The sequence below is a fragment of the Phoxinus phoxinus genome, assembly GCF_949152265.1.
Source record: "Phoxinus phoxinus genome assembly, chromosome: 22".
NCBI classification, from domain to species: Eukaryota; Metazoa; Chordata; class Actinopteri; order Cypriniformes; family Leuciscidae; genus Phoxinus; species Phoxinus phoxinus.
Genome location: NC_136897.1, coordinates 2,461,239 through 2,479,314, shown reverse-complemented (window position 1 = coordinate 2,479,314; position 18,076 = coordinate 2,461,239). Strand labels below are relative to the sequence as shown.

The 18,076-nt window shown below is 37.5% G+C and overlaps 1 protein-coding gene across 1 annotated transcript in view; it reads right to left on the bottom strand.

Moving 5' to 3' along the window:
- Positions 1 to 10,404: 10,404 nt before the first annotated feature.
- The window catches only part of LOC306990237 (endothelin-3), an 8,781-nt gene continuing 1,109 nt past the window's right edge, over positions 10,405 to 18,076 (bottom strand). Inside the window, exons 2-4 of the mRNA XM_079596790.1 lie at positions 17,207 to 17,441; positions 13,726 to 13,863; positions 10,405 to 11,499 (exon numbers count right to left, since the gene is read on the bottom strand). Coding sequence (XP_079452916.1) covers positions 11,481 to 11,499; positions 13,726 to 13,863; positions 17,207 to 17,441 — 392 coding nt within the window. The 3' untranslated portion in view covers positions 10,405 to 11,480. The remainder of the gene's footprint in view (positions 11,500 to 13,725; positions 13,864 to 17,206; positions 17,442 to 18,076) is intronic.

The following is an 18,076-nucleotide window of genomic DNA, read 5'->3' as shown; positions in this document are numbered from 1 at the left end:
TGTTTGTTTGTTTTATATATTACATATTATAAATGTCACTCATTTATGTTATAAGAGGAAATTTCAAAACCACAGTTAATTTCCGGAGATGTTTTCGGCAGATGTTATGGCAAACCAAAACAGTGTGCGGTAATTAATTATTAAAAAAAAATGTATGAGTTGAATCGATGCCAGAATCTGGTTTAGTTGACACTCCAAAACAAAAACAAAATCATGATTAAGTGTGACATAATATAAAAGTAAAATAAGCGAATAACATTGGCAAGACATCTACTTTATTCTGTCATTGATGCGGTTTCAAATCTGAACATGCTCTATATCATCAATGCCTGTTTCAACCACGACCCAGAAGAGCTGGAATGTTTATCTCCCGCTTTATTAATCATCATATTCTTATCATTATCATATTCTCTTTTCCCTGGCTGCAATCGAGCAACACATCTGCACATGTTGCATATTGTGACAAACAGAACCTTGAGGAATGCATAAGCTTATTATTTCTTTGAATATCTGTTCAGTCTGCTTCTTAAACCACTATTGATGTTTCTAGAGATGCTCAGACCCGTCACACAACATGCAGTCGATAAACCAGCCATTTACAAGAAAGAAGAGAAACTTCTGAATGATTGGATCTGATATTTATTATAGGCTATGTGACATTTGTTCAATGTTAAACTCAATGACCTGTTAATTAGGCTTTGATTGTGAATGAGAGGAACCACACCAACATGTGTTGTATTGGTTTATGTTAAACACATTTTATGTCATGCTACAGCCGGAGAGCCAGCGCTGAATCTGTGAGTCCTGTGAGACCACGAGCAACAAACTCAACAACAGCCAAATACAACAGTTCAGCGTTTGATCCGTATGTTGACAAGAGTTATTAGTATCAGCAGTTTAAAGGTGATGTGTGTAAGGTGTGTGCGACGTGTTTCTCTGAGAGACCAGACTGAGAGGGATTCATTAGCATCAACTCAACCGACTCACAACCTTTGACAAGTGTGTTCAAAAAACTCACACACTTCACATTAAAAAGAATTCACACCGCTAACAGGGGAACGTTCTGGCAATGTTCGAAGTTATGAACAAATGTTTTTCTAACGTTAATTATCTATACATCATTCATGGAATGTTTTTCTGAAATGTTTTAATTGGACGTTCACCTAACATAAAAAAAAAAAAAAGTTGCTACATGTTTCAGAATGTTCTCACAATGTTTCAAAATGAAATGAATATTCCCATAACCATCTTTGTTAGATGGGCAGGTGCCCATGAGATTATTGCTGTTTGGATCACCTGATGACATTTTATCAGTGACTGTAAACATTTAAAAATGCCAAGTTTATTTGCTACTTCAAACATTTTTTATCATTCTCAAGAAAATGGCATAGCCCTAGAATATTTTGTTGTATGAATATCAGAATATCTGAATATGCAATATATCAAAAGAAAGAAAAGAGCCTCTGCTTTTATGCCTTCATGCATTCCTTTTTTATCACATTTAAATGTGGGTAAGTTTCATTAAAAAAGCAACATTTTCAGCAAAACACTGAAGCCCCATTTACACGAAGGGAAGACACAGATATTTCCCTGTGGTTTGGCCTTTCATTTACACGAAAACCCATTTTTTATCACAGAAAACAATTATTTCTAAAAACTCCGGCAAAAGTGAAGATTTCTGTCAACGCCGGTTATGTGTTTCCGTGTCAACTGGGAGAAACGAGATTTTAGGTTCTCAAACGTCACATTATGTGCCAGAAAATGCTTGACGTCATGTGAGCGCCTATGTAAGGAACAGGAAGTCGCCTGTGTTATTCGTTGTTGTCGATTCTGAGGATTCTGATTGGCTTGCATGGCTTTATCCTTCTCCCTACACTGCCACCCATAGGTTCGGCATAGTTACGATGGCGCTTGATGGCGTATTTATGCGGGTTGATGTAAATTACAACTTTTGTAAATGTTTTTTTCAATGTTGTGTGCACGATGTTATTATTGAAAATGGAGGGGAGGGGGGGGGGGGGGGGGATATTAGTTTCTCTAAATACCCGGCTATGTTTAAATGTGGCCTGAGAAAATCACGTTTTTGTCAAAGACTGAGCAGTTCAGATGCAGAACGATGATCAGAACACAGATGAAGTAGATCGAGTCCATCAGCTTCACAGTCCTGTAGCTCGTCCTGGGTCAACATTTCATTCAGTGACATTAGGCATCTGCTTACGTATGATATTCTTTGTTTCTGCGTCTTATTCGCTGGTGTTTTGATCAGGAGATTCAGTACTCTTTCAGAAGATGCCTAATAGCGCCCCCTACCGTATAACAGTGGAAACACGGAAAGAGGGAAAACTCCATGGCCCTGTCCCAAATGGCACACGCCGGACTTGTGGACTTCCTCAGAGTCCACACTTTGGTGACGTCATGTCGTGCTGACCTATAGGGCCCTTGGCGCGAGTCCACGAGGACGCATTGTGAGGTATTTTTGGGACAGACTCGATCGGCACGCTGGAAATAACGGTCTGGTTGTTGTCGGACAGGAGCTGCAGGTTCGGGGAAATATGCTGCCTATTGTTGTTGTTGTTTTCACCATTGTGTTTGCGAGATGTCTTGCCATGCAGAGAAATCACATTTTTGCGCTCCGACGTCTAATCTCCATGTCAACTACACAGCCTGCTTTTACAGCTCTTTATTTTGATAGTGTACATGCCACCTGGGCATTAGACAATACATACATCATGCTTATTTAAATGATATACATAATAATACATCATTAATGTTCCATTTGAACTAAGTTTACAAGTTTAACACATGGTAAATGGACTGCATTTATATAGCGCTTTCACAGACCCAATGGCCACCAAAGCGCTTTACAATATTGCCTCACATTCACCCATTCACTCACTCATTCATACACCGACGAATGAGTGAGTGTTTCCATGGTTACATAATGAAAATGTGCTAAGTTTCAGATGGTTTCAATATTCATACTATGTTTACATATGACTCAGTAAAGCCCTGACATTTGGTGCTATTTATTTAATGAATCATAATGCGATCGTATTATTTAACGAGCTATTTTTATGTTTGAGACATCGACCACCATAATGTTTGTATAAACTGTAGGTAACAACTGGTAAAATGTACACCTAGGTCATAAAAACCGTAATGATACTTACACTTAAATATTTTCTTCTCAGCCATGTTAACAATTGTCCGTGAGCGAAATCTCCTCCCATTCGTGATTGGCCTTTTGCAAGGATTCCTGGGTAGGTAAAGTGTGTGGAGCCGGCATCCATGCGGGCTTCACGGATGGCCGCTTCAAGGGTAGAAAGGGGGCGCTGCTGAGCACACTTCAGAGCGTTACAATGATGAATGGGACGGACTACGGACTCGTAGACTCAGCGAGCACACGCAATTTAAGTCCACGAGACCGAAAGTCCACATGAAGAGGTCCATTTGGGAAAGGGCCCATCAATGACTGAAGCGGAAATATCCGTCAATGGCGGGAGAGTAAATGAAGGAAATCAAGACTCAGTACAAATGACAGTAAGTGTTGAGACACGCTAAATGAATGGAAACATAGATGTTGAAATGACAACATTTCACAACATCCACAATTCAGAAGATAACCTAGAGTCATGTGTGCAGTTGTTTACTTTAATTGTAGGGCATTAACCACAAGTCTTGAAAACTTGTCAGGCAGCATTTAAATCACACCGTTCTTACTGGAAACAACAGGTGTATTCTGTGCCAAGTGCCAGGCCTTTTTAAGCTTTCAAAGTATCAAACATAAATTTAATCCAAAACAACTCAATTGTATACAATCGTGTCTTGTATATTACACCCGAAACTATTTAATGCAGTCAAATGCAGTATTATATATGTTATATCTCTGCAGATCTATCCTGAACCGCTCAGACTGTTTTCATGAGTCAAAACCACAACCAGCTCATTTTGAGGGAAATGTGTAAACTGAATGTTTTGGTGAAAACATAGTTTTCAATTGTTCGAACGTTGAGGTTAACATGAGGTTTCTGTTAGGGGCCTTTTACACAACACCATGTTCAAACCAAAACAGAAAACCTTTTATGTGTTTTGGCTGTTCATTTACAATGCAACAGTGTTTTGGGGGCCTGGAAACAGTGCAAAAGAGCAAATGTTTGAGAACGATACCGTTATCGTCTCCTTGTAAACCACAAAAACATGAATTTGTGAAACAGTGATGTCATGCGCATGCATGTTACATGTTCAGTCTATGCGTTTCTTTACAAAGTAACATCGCCACTGGTCTGGCAGAAGAATAGGCTACAGCATTTTTAGTCGGTTTTGCAGATCCGTTTGAACGGGATAGTTTTTGACAACGTCTGTAAATTGTAAATTGAAATAACATGCAGCTTGAAACTAAACAGGGATATGTAACAGGGATAGTTTTGACAACGTTGTCGTCTGTACATGAAACTATTCAAAAAGGAAAAATATTTGTAGTACATTGTGGTCGTGTAAATGTACCCTTAGTTCTTGTTGTCTTTTGTCTCTGTTCATTACTGGTCATGGTTTCAATGTTTCCATGGTTACTCATTTGTTTATTGATTAACCCCACCTGTTCCTTATTTTCTCCTTCTCCTGAATGGCCGTTTAAATGACACTTCTTTTTTTAGCTAAAAACTGAAAACTTTTTATGCGTCGTAGCCGTTCTTTTACACAACAACTGTATTTTGGGGGCCTGGAAATGCAAGTTTTTGAAAACGATTCCGTTACTCCATGTAAACTACAAAAATGGGAATTTGTGAAAATGGTGATGTCATGCTCATGCGTATTACGGCTTCAGTTTTACAGGTGCATACTGGCATACTGTTTCTTTACAAATGTGCATCGCCAACTACTGGTCTGGCAGCAGAATACAGCATTTTTAGTCGGTTTTCCAGATCCGTTTGAACGGGATAGTTTTTGACAACGTCTGTAAATTGTACATTTTAATAACATGCAGCTTGAAACTAAACTAACAGATGTAACAGGAATAGTTTTTGACAACGTTGTGTCGTATACATGACACTATTCATAAAGGAAAAATATTTTTAGTACATTGTTGTCGTGTAAATGTACCCTTAGTTCTTGTTTCCTTTGTCCCTGTTCATTACTGGTCATGGTTTCAGGCCCCGTTTACACGTACATGGTTATTTTGAAAAACGGAGACATTTCCCTTCGGTTGTGACCCTCGTTTACACGCAAACGGAGAATTCTCCACTGAAAACGATTGTTTCTAAAAATTCCGGCCAGAGTGGAGATTTTGTAAAACTCCGTTTGCACGTAAACTGAGAAAAACTGAGTTTTAGGCAGTTGACGTCACAGTATGCGACAGAACTTGCACTGCGTCAAAAGTGCGACCTATATTTTCAGGATTCTGATTGGCTAACGTGGGCTTGAGCTTCTCGTTACACTGCCACCTATAGGTTTGGCATGCTCTTGACGGCATATACACGGGTTCGTGTAAACGGACACTTTTCTGAAAACGGAGAGGGTGAAATGTCCGTTTATGAAAATAACCGGCCACATGTAAACGTAGCCTCAATGTTTCCATGGTTACTCATTTGTTTATTGATTAACCCCACCTGTTCCTTATTTTCTCCCTTTACTGAAGGGCCGTTTACATTTTAGCTAAAAACTGAAAACTTTGTTTGCGTTGTAGCCGTTCATTTACACGACAACTGTAATTTGGGGGCCTGGAAATGCACATTTTTGAAAATGATACCGTTACTCCATGTGAACTACAAAAATGTGAATTGGTGAAAATGCTGATGTCATACTGTTTCTTTACAAAGGTGCATCGCCAACTACTGGCCTGGCAGCAGAATACAGCATTTTTAGTCGTTTTCGCCGGATCCATATGAACTAGGATTGTTTTGACAACGTCTGTAGATTGTACATTTCATTAACATTAAACTAACAGATGTATTGGCAATACATTTTTCACTTAAAAAAAAGAAGAAATAAAAAGCTTTTTTTTTCTAGAGCTTTGTGTTGTGCTGTGCAATCAGACAGAGAGCGAAACATTTCCTCTCTTTGGGATCAGTGTAAAAATTGCTTTTGAAATTGTTGCCATTTCCATTAGATCACTTCTTCTTTCTTCACCTCCACTTGTTAACTGAATGAAAGAAATTCCTGGCAGATAAATCCTCATGAGGGCAATATTTACTTGACTTTTCTTACAGAACGTCTGATAGATGAATGTATCCCACAGTTTGACATACTGAATCACAGCTATTTCCAAACCAGAAGGGAAACCAATGCAATATGTATGACTTTTAATAAAATTTGGCATGAGACCAAACCCAGCAATAAGTAGTCTTACCCCCGACCTCACAGCAGTGAGCTGAAAAACAAGACAGGCACTTTAATAACATTCTGGGTTTAAAACTGCTATTTATTTTGACCAAAAGCTGTTCCCTGGAATCTGAGAAACGTTCAGTTTTATGCAAATTTCAGCCCAATATCCACAGAATGTTACATTATAGTCGATAGTTACAACTTAGCATACACATTTAAATACATTTAGGGACAGAAAAACAAACTTAATTCAAGATATATTCTCAGAAAAAAATAATTTCATGCTCATGACTATCCATTGTTGCATGAACGCCACCAACATGAAGCCGCAACAGTGATTGGTCAGTTATATCGTGACTACAGTTTGGCCTGACAATGCGTTAGGGGCCGGCTATTATTTCGGCTTTCACTTGTGGGTGTATAACACTTAATCATAACTGAGCTGTGCGGCTATATCTGCTATAACGGCATCATGTTGAAATGTGAATGTGCTACCTCAATGTGAACTAAATGCTTGAATTCCTCTGCAGATTTGATGATTGGAGTGAACATTTTATGGACTGTGAACAAACCCTGCAGCAAGTCTTGTTCTTTGGTGAATGAATGTCATCTTGAGCTGAACTTTATTTGACCTGTTGTATAGGCAGATGAGGGGACGGGAGATCTTATTAGTTAATAATGTGGTTGACAGAACAGGTGGAGCTCAAGATGAGATGTTTTCTCATGTTCTCATGGTCCCACTGAGCACAAATGAATCCATATTTGCATTATATGATCTCCCCTCTGTGACTGATATGGACTGTGAATTTGGCCGATGTTCTCCACTGTATGATGAATGGTGTATGAGCTGATCCATCAAAAAGGCAGCAATGTTATTCATTTTTAATGTTCACAAAAAAAAAAAAAAATTATAGTAACACTTTATGTTGACAGTTCACTCAAGACATTCTAACCACAATTAACTTAGCAACATGTCAACTTATTCTAACCCGGACCTACAGGTGAAATATGGTGCAAAAGTTGATTTAATTCAACGTAAAAGGTGAAAATAATATATTATATAGACTCATTACATGCAAAGTGAGATATTTCAAGCCTTTATTTGTAATCATTTTGATGATTATGGCTTACAGCTTATGAAAACCCCAAATGTGAAAAGGTTTTCATAAGCTGTAAGCCATAATCATCAAAATTATAACAAATAAAGGCTTGAAATATCTCACTTTGCATGTAATGAGTCTATATAATATATTATTTTCACCTTTTAAGTTGAATTACTGAAATAAATGAACTTTTGCACCACATGTTTCCAATTTCACCTGTAAACTAACAGTCTACTAATAGTCTAATGAGAGTTATACATGTAGTTGATGTTACTTATAGCTAGTATGATGTCTAAAGTGGACTTTTGAAAAAGTGTAACCAAAATAATTTTTGTCTTGTTTTCCAGTACAAATATCAGTAACTTTATTTCAGTGTTGCATGTTACATGAACGTTAGTAATAACAGTAAATAAGTTAATTTAGTAACAGTAAACTAAGTTCATTTGTTGAGAGACTGAACAGCATTCGAGTCACTAGAGCTCCACAAATCATGACTGTAAAATACCATTCTGCAGGACCAGCTTTGGTCAGACGACCTTCTCTGCGAAGAGCTTCAAACTCTGGAACTCATTACCATCTGACATCAAGACCACCTGACTTTAAAGTGTTTACTTACAGGCTTAAAAACTGGTTAAAAACAAACCAAAAGTGTACTCATTTTTAATTATTGTACATAGGTAAGAGTTGTAGGCTATATGATATGCATGTTTATATATCATGTTTATGTATTTTTATTTATTTTTTTGCATTGAAGTAGTGTAGTATGTAAATTATATTGTGTATAAAGGCCCAATCAGGGACAGGAGTTGGTTATATATCATGTTTTATATATATATATATATATATATATATATATTTTTTTTTTATTGAAATAGTGAAGTAGCCTATGTAAATTCTATTGTGTATAAAAGGCCAACCAGGAACAGGAGTTGAAAATTAGCATTTGCTATAAACTTTATATACAGCACCTCAATGACAAGCTTTGTTTTGACACTATTTGCATTGTCCCTGAAAAACAAAAACAAAACAAAAAACAGAATTACATGCAACTTACACCTAAACCAAACCCCAATCCTAACACTTTAGTATGTTAGTATATTGTTAATTATTTTTACTCAGTACTTAAATGTATAATTACACTACAACAAGGACACCTTCAAATAAAGTGTAACCCAAATATCTAAACATTCTTACTTGTATTTGAGAAGCAAAATGACTAAAGATATGAAGTCTTGTTTACTGAAGAAAAAAAAAGATAAAAATGAAGTGATTTTATGCTTAAAATACGAACAAATATCAGTCAATGGAGAAAAATAACTTTTTTTCAATGTGATTGAAGATTCTACATCATAATTCACCAGCAACACATGACATGAATCTTTCAGCATGATATCAAGAATATGACAATTATTTGACAAGTGGAATGTTTTTTGGACAACATTTTTTTTTAAACCTCTGATAAATCAGAAAGATTGTGTCACATGACTGTTTATGTGAACTGGAACAATGTAGACACCCAATAAAAACCTCAACTTGTGACAGGACTGCCTAAATCTTACCTTTTTAAAACTAAATGTTGTCTTTTATCACCAAACAAACGCATTGCCTGTTCTCACGGATGAGAATGTGCTCTGTTTAAACGATTAGTTAGTAGCTTTGTCATGCTCTGCTAATAAAATGTGCCAATGAGCCAAAGTCAGCCTTAAACTGCATAAGTCATCCTGAAGGGACACATCACGACCTGTTGCATAAAAGTGGCTGAATGCTCCAGGAAAATGTGGAGATTCCCGGGGAGGATTCCTGCAGTCGGGCTTCTCTCTGGTCATAGGAACAGCTCGACAGCCACGGCGAGAGACATGCTACATTTGTCACTCAACGCATGTTATAGGAGTTTGTTTTTGGTGGATTAGCCTCGCTCATGGTCGTCTTTTAGTGGTCTTAATAATCTGAGAAATGGTTCGTTCTGTGTCCGCTGAGTGTGTAAGACATGTTTGAGTCAGCCAACAAAAAGTGTATGAACAAAATGTATTATTATTATTATTACACTAATATATATTATTATTAAATTACTAATTATAATGTCTCATCCTATTATACTATTATTATAAATCACTAATGTTAATCCTATTATTATCATGAATATTATTATTGTTACTACTACCACTACTATTATTATTATTATGTAGAGTTGTATACAACTACTATTACTATAATTGTGTTAAATTGCCTCTATCTAGATCTATATCACTAAATATTTATTTACTTACCATCATTTTACTTATATCGATATCTATATGTAACTGTTTATTATTTCTTTGTTTTCCTCTGTTGTCATTCTTCTGTATGTGTGTCATTTCTACTCTTTTTTGCAAAAAAAGAAAGAAAAAAAAGACATTTTCGTTAACGCATTATTATTACATCAATTACATAGTATTATGAACGCAACACTTCCAAAGGTTGTGTGTAGAACACTGAGATTATTCTTTTTATTTTCAGATTCATCTTATTTTACAGTTAAATAACTATTATATCTTTTTAGATCATTAAAGCCTTTTCATTCACTAAACTCCCATATTTCAAGTAAAATTAAGTTGCATGCCCTTGCTGTCGATAGTTGTCTGTAGAAGTGCTTTAATGAAATGCATTGTCATTTAGCTTGTTCACATCACAATATTAAAGTATTCAATATTTAAGAAATGTAAAATCACAAAGCATATTATCTTTGAGTATCTCTAGATGAGAACTGTGATGTTTTTGATGTGTGTTTCTCCCATCATGCACCATGGGAAATGACCTCTTATTTCTCGGTTAGGAAGCTGTACTGAGGGCACATTCACAGACAGCAAACAGCTCTCGCCAGACCCCCCGTGTGAAAGGATAAGACGTACCTTGGTGAAGTAATGAGAGAACGTATTCAACCCTGAGGCCAGACGGCATTCATTTTACATTTGATCCACAAGTTTCAAATTAGCTTAGCAGAATAATCTCAGCATTCTTTAGTTTAATGTTTTGTTGCTCACAGTTGAGCTCCATATGGACAAACAATAATACAAGTCATGGGTATAAAAACAGCAAAGGTTTTAATTTAATAATAAACAGAGAATCTGCACAGGACTTTTTGTACAAATGACCTATATGACGGCCATGAAAAGTGAGAACAGGCACGACCCATTTCAGGTATAATGGATTTCCTCAGTTTCGTCTCTGGAACGAGTTATTTTTTGTGTGTGCGACTCAAATAACGAAAAAAATTGACAAAAAAAAAAGCTTTGAATAAATAAAGGATGGTTTATCTTGTGATGGTTTGAAATGTAATATAATATTGGCATTTTTTTTTTGATTTGGAGAATGTACTGTAAACATGTTTGGTTAGTGTAATAAATATATAATCTAATGCATATACTCTCTATAACAGTTATTCATATGTTGTGTATTATTGTGGCATTTAAAATGCTTGGAGAGAGCCAGGAATGTTCCTTTTGTCTTTTCGTTAAATATTTAAACTCACAAAGAAACTTAAAATCATGAAAAAACATATTAAATACAAACACATATATTTTTTAGAATAAGCCAATGTTGCAATGTAGAGTTTGCTGTACAGTAAATGTTTTTAAATATATTGTTCAACACATATTTTAAGAAAGTCCTTTAAATATTACATGACGAGGATTGGTCTAAAAAGGTTAGAATATTTTTCAAAGTCCAGCATTAAAATGCTTATTCGACTCCACCACGCATGTGTGATCTGGAAGTCAGATCATAGTGGCAAGTCAACCTTGGACCATCGCAGACATCTCACCTAAAGGCACACATGTTCACATGGAGAGTGGCAGTCCATGCATTGCTTCTTCTTTATCTTAGGTGCAGTTATGTAATGCTTCCCCGATCACAGCGCCAGTCCTCTCCAAACGCTCTGTTCCTTCGCTCTGCTCTTTAATTCTCCCTCTGGACAGACATGAACCTTTTTTCTGAGGTGATTCTCCAGGTGTTGGGACAGAAGAATGAAGAGGCAGTCCCACAGATGAGTAAATATCAGTTTAGCTGTGCTCCAGTGGACGATCATGTTGACCTGCCCCTTCTGAAGGAGAACAACAAACAAGAAAACAAAGTATTGATGGGATAGTGAAAGCTGATGGAAGTCTAAATCTATTAATGAAAACAGTTACATTGAATATGCCTACATTTTGATGTGATTTAGATAAAGACTGTATTACTACATGGTCTATAATAATCCACACAACCCAGGCGTATTGGTAAAATGTGCATGTGGTGATAATCGCACATTTCGCAACTCTTTCAAAGTGAAACTAATTATTGGAAGCATAAGAGGGCGCCCGACCTACACGGTGAACGTGATTTCACCAAGTACCACATGTTCCTGGATAAACATCTTTGTTTTGAAACTTTCTAATCAACCAATCAGATTTGAGGGACAAGTTTACAGTTTGTCAAGTTTAGGCCCAGAACCAAGATTATGTGCTTGTACATCAGTGTTATTCACCATTTTAGTGAAAAGTTATGGGTAGGGTTAGGTTTAGGGGTAGGGATAGGGATAGAAATTTTGGGACAGGAATGTTATTCCAGGATCAATAAGATATGTTGATCCAGGAACATGTCTTACTTGGCAAAATCACGGTGACTGCCCTCTTATACTTCCGGGACCTCCGCTAAATACGTCATGGACTGTCACCAACCAATAAGATTATTGTGTTTTCACATATGCTGATGAGGGGACGCTACCCCATAGCGTCCATCTGAGCGCAGCGTCTCGTTCCCCTTTTTAGGGAACCAGGGTTACAGTCGTAACCTAAGACATTCTTTAATAATTCGTTACATTCATATATCGCCTTTCTGGGCACTCAAAGCGCTTCACATGGAAGTGGGAATCTCCTCAACCACCACCAATGTGCAGCTCCACTTGGATGATGCGACGGAAGCTTTATTGCGCCAGAACCAGAGTGCGGATCGGGCCGAATTTTTCTGTCCGAACCCGACCCGCCGCCGACAGGCATAAATATATTTATGTCCGAGCCCGACCCGAGACCGGCAGTTAAAAATCCCATTTTTTTCTCATACTAATGACATTTGTACTTTTGTTTGTGAGGAAAGCCGCTTTTAAGCAACTGTAGGAAGGCAATCAGAAATGTCAACAGGATGAGTACATCAGCGCGCGGAGCAACAAGCGCTCTTAACACAGGCACGCATGAACGTGTTTTGTTGTCACGGCTACATAAACAAATGTCCGCACACAGGAAGACGGATGTTATGGTAATATTTTACATGTATTTTAATCACAAAAACGATCGTTTGCATCAAGTGAAAGCATCAGGCACATTGGCTACCTACATAATATAAGCTGTTTTAAATTTAAAATGTTCAATGCCTTATCACGCTGATGTGACCGAGCCCGACCCGAACCCGGACATCATTTCTAAATATCTGTCCGAACCCGGCCCGGCCCGTCGGGCTCTGGTCGGGTATCCATCCTCTAGCCAGAACGCCCACCACACACCAGCTTACTGGTGGAGAGGAGACAGTGATGAAGCCAATCAGTATATGGGGATGATTAGGAGGCCGTGATGGACAGAGGCCACTGGGCAAATTTGGCCAGTATGCCGGGGTTACACCCCTACTCTTTTCCGAAGGACATCCTGGGATTTTTAATGACCACAGAGAGTCAGGACCTCGGTTTAACGTCTCATCCGAAGGATGGTGCTCTTCGACAGTATAGTGTCCCCGTCACTACAATGGGGCGTTAGGGCCCACACAGACCACAGGGTGAGCGCCCCCTGCTGGCCACACTAACACCTCTACCAGCAGCAACCTGGTTTTCCTCAGGAGGTCTCCCATCCAGGTACTAACCAGACTCAGCCTTGCTCAGCTTCAGTGGGACACCAGTCTTGTTACAGGGTGATATGGCTGCTGACATTAATCACTTAATCATTAATATTTATTAATCAATTATCTACCCATGTAATCATAATTTGTGTGAAAAGGATGAAAGGTTTTTGGTATTTTACTGCCTCTAATATTAATTTCAGCTGGAGACTGCAGTGAATTGTATGTAACGTTTTTTTTTTTTTTTTTTTTGGAGTTTAGCAAATGTAGGTAGAGGCCAAGCGGCAACCTTCGGTCTCTCTCTTGAATCCAATACGGAAATGACTTAAACTGCAATTCATTGACCGGCCACTAGAAAGGCTGCAAAAGAGTCAATCCCAGAGACCCCCATTACAGTCTATGGCAGAGGCACACTTTCCCAATGAGCCTATGTTGGTACTTCAGCGGTTTGAGGGTGTGTTGTTACCTCTGACTGCAGAAAGCGGTGCACTCTTGGTCCTTGTGTAAAGCACACGTGCAGCGCTGACCTCCTGCGCTGCCCTCGGCAGAACGCCGGATCCGCTGGGAGCCTCTATAACTTGACAGGCCATATGGGACAGTGCGCCTGCCAGTACACAAAAGGGAAAGGGTTATGACCTTATAGTTAAAGAAAACAGTACCACAGCGGTGCTTAAAGGCAAACCGTGAAAGTGAGAAAGGCTTTCAATGCTTTGATTTACTTAAAGGACTTGAATCAGCAAGCCTTCTATCTTTTCTTTTTTTTAAGAAAAGTTCAAATTCTCCCTTGAAATTATACTGTATATCACGTCTCCATCCACCTAAAAATGTCAGAGTCTGGAAGTTTAAAGAAGGATTTAATGTGTGCTCAGAGTGTTTGTGTCCCTAGTTTGATCTTTCTTTTGCACTCGTGGAGCAGGTTACATACACAATCTGCCAAGAGGTCTGAAACCGGACACTGAACCACAAATAATGTGGAGGTCACCAAATTGTCAGCACCATCCCAGATTATGAATGTGATCGGCATGCCAACCTCACTGTACAAACACCTGAGCATGGATTTGAATAAGGTAAAACACATTATTAAAAGACCCTTAAAGGGATAGTTCACTTTGAGATTAAATGTTGGTATGTTTTATCTTACCTGAAGTGCATCCAAGATGTCGGTGTCTTTGTCTCCGCAGTAGTTTCAGTTTTGATATTTTTAGGTCAAACCGTTCTTGTCTGTCAGTCATATAATGCAGGTATATAGGCACTGTCTCTAATAGCATGCAGAGAAAAGTCCAAATTAAAAAATTCCCCATCGTAAGTGCACATTGATGGCCTAAGACACGAAACAAGCGGTTTGTGTGATAAAACGAACAGTTTTTATATCGGGTTTATCTCTTTTACACAACCACGTCCAACTGATCTGTTTACACCGGATTTCTTCCCCGAAAACTAATCTTCGAAACCGCCTTCGATTGGACGTTGCATTTTTAAACTCAGCAGAAACGCGTGTGATTGGCTGTACGGCTCAACGTATGCCTTTGATTGGCCTGAACAATGAAGCAAGTCGTGTGTCAAGATAGAAGGCTTACAGATTGGGAATAAGTGAAAACTCAACACTCCCGGATGAGTTCGCGCGAGCTTAGGCCATCAATGTGCACTTACGATGAGAAATTTTTAGTTTGGACTTCTCTCTGCATGCTTTTGGAGACAGTGCCTATAGACCTGCATTATATGACTGACAGACAAGAACGGTTTGACCTAAAAATATCAAAATTGAAACTACTGCAGAGACAAAGACACCGACATCTTGATGCACTTCAGGTAAGATAAAACATACCAACATTTAATTTCAAAGTGAACTATCCCTTTAATGATTAATAAACAAGCACACTCTTAAAGGGTTCTTTCATGGGTTGCTTATATTATATTATGCAATTATTTAAGACTTAACCTTTTTGGCATATGGTTCTTTAAAACTGAGTCAAAAATCGTAGGGTTCGATAGAGGTAGGTGATATAACGTTTTAGGAGTTCCTATGGGATCATTTAATGGATATAGTTTTTTTTAATTAATTGGTATTTAATTAAGTAATTAGTAATTTGATTGAATTTTATTTATTAAATAGCTTGTAAACATATTTTATCACTAGAAAAAATGTAAATCACCTGGTAAACATTAAAGCATTATGCAACCATTTAAGATGTTTGTCCTAATATAGAACTTTTTTTGGCTTAAATAATTTTAAAACTTAATTTTTAAAATCAAGTCAAGATATAGAACCCAATTTTTCTTAGAGTGGCAAGGATGCATATAACTTTTGAGAATGACAAGCGTATCAATTCTACAGAAATCTAACAAGATTTGCGCAGATTCTGTGTTCACTGGCAAACCAGTTTGGTTAGAAAATGTACAAAAGTAGTAATATTTAACAGGAATAACAGATACAACAATCTATTTCATTAAAACTCCTCAGCTCAAAAGTGCAGATCATACACACTTGGTTTGAGAACTGTAACAGGTCATTGATTACATGACATCTGCAACGCACAGGCCAACTTCAGTTCATTAGACCCGGTGTTGTTTTGGTAGCTTCTCAATAAAGGACTCATATTTATACTGTATGGAAACTAATGAAGCAGACTCCGAGGCTCAGTAAACCTGAACAGCTGTTCTCAGGGAGCTGAAGGCCTCATCTGCTAAGAGTTACTTCTGCAAACATCCGTCATGAAAGCATATCTTTGATCTCCTCTATTCTCTTTAGCCAGTTGTATATGCTAGACAAGTGCAGTGGCTGAGAATATTAACTACTCTCAGAGAAAAGAATCACTGTAGGTTATGTTGACCCACATTTCAAGATTTCTGAAGTTTTTCTTTACGAAGATGACTTATGATCAATTCTCTTAAAGAAGAAGATATATTTCACATATAATATGCCCCCACCCCCCCCACCCCTCCACTCACACAAATTAAAATGTCAACTTTAGTCGGTGACATATAGTTTTGCTAATTTACTAAGACGGAGCTCGTAGCAGAAACTTAAACATTTCTCGAAACTACGGCTCTCCTAATAAAGATAAGTTACTCTAGGATAAGTTAATCATCATCATGTACAATAAATGATTATTCTGAACATGTTGGATAAGAATGATGCATGTGAATTGTTTAAACTCCTCAAGAAGTGTGCAGTGTTATCTCTGTGATAAGGAAGGGGCAGGCCAGAAATAATTCAGTTCTGACAGAGAGGAGAACGTTTGTCCACGTGCCTCTGTCGAGTTTTATAGACTGCCAAATGTAATATTTCACTTTTCCTCAGTTGTAGTTAAAATATAATGAAGCAACACATTTTTCACATTCACTATTTTTCTTGTTTTGCAACCCAATTTGGTTACACTTTATTTTAAGATGGCATAATTACATTATACTTCCTCAGATAAGTACTGAGTAATATTAATGAACTATGCATTTACTATAGAGTTATGGTTAGGGTTTGGTTTACGGTTAGTTACTTGTAATTATGCATAATTTACCGTAATTACCATAGTAAGAACATGTTGTAAAATGTAACTATAACATCTCAAATTAAAGTGTTTCCCCAAATTTTGATAATTTTATTCTTCCATTATCCTTCTTATAATATGTCACAGACAGTAGTTAGTGGTTTGATTATTTCACATTATACAAGTGCATGGCATCTGTACAGTAGATTGTCATATGTCATAGTTAGATTCAACATATTTCTTAGGGTTATTAATAAGAACCAGAAACCCATGCCACAATAAGTTGTATTTAATTAAAATGCTTTTGGTGTTCAAGTAGCCATATTCATAAATATGTTGTCACATTTATTCACTATTATTTATGCTATTTACCAATAAATGCCACTTAATGATATTTTAAATCAAAGTTAGCCATTGTAAACCCATCTTTAAAGTAAGAGGTGGACAGTAAAAGAAACGTACTCAGGTGTGTTGATCCAGATGATGTCCAGGTGACAGTAGTAAACACACTCCTTGTCTTTGTAGGAGTAACATGTGCATCTCTTGGCTCTCTTCCTCGGTTTTATGAGCTGGCAGAAATAACACGTTCCAGGTTTATGAGCAGATTCACCGAACTGCTTAGGATCCGCACTCGATACTTTAGTTAAATCCTTCGCTGTGTTTTTCACAAGCGCATCTTCACGAAACGTGGAAAAGCCTGAATATATAAAAATGCTTTAGTTAGAACAATGTCAAGACTATTCATTCAAATGTTGCAGCATCACTAAAACATCCTCATAAATGCCTTTCTATCCGGTGTATATGTTACTTTCTCACAGTAAAGGTTCAAAGTAGGTTATGTACGTTCACCTTAAAAAGACTGTGCTTGATATCATAACCTAAAAACGTGCTTCATGTGATAAGAATAAATAAAAAAAGTCTTATTATAGTCAAAAATAGGTAGCCTACACATTAACTATTTTAAGGGTGGAAGCTTTTCCTCAGGGTGTGAAATATGCAGTAAGGCCCCGGGCCCCAGCCCAATAATGAAGGGTTGAACCCCGAAGAAAAAAGGTTTCAAACCTTTAGTTAAGATTTAGACGAGCCCGTATTTACACAATGCAAGAGCAGGGCCGGTTGCACAAAGTCCCACTATATATTAGGTGTCTTTAAATACTAACATTTAAATTCATCATGTGATACAATTCACTTATTGTGTTTTTACAACTTATATTTTTAAAAACACCTGCATGTACGGGTGTAATAAATCTTTGTAATTACATATAATCACCCTGTTACCCTCAAACCTCTATCCCCAAACCTGTCCTCACCTTACCTGTCACCTCAGTAGCA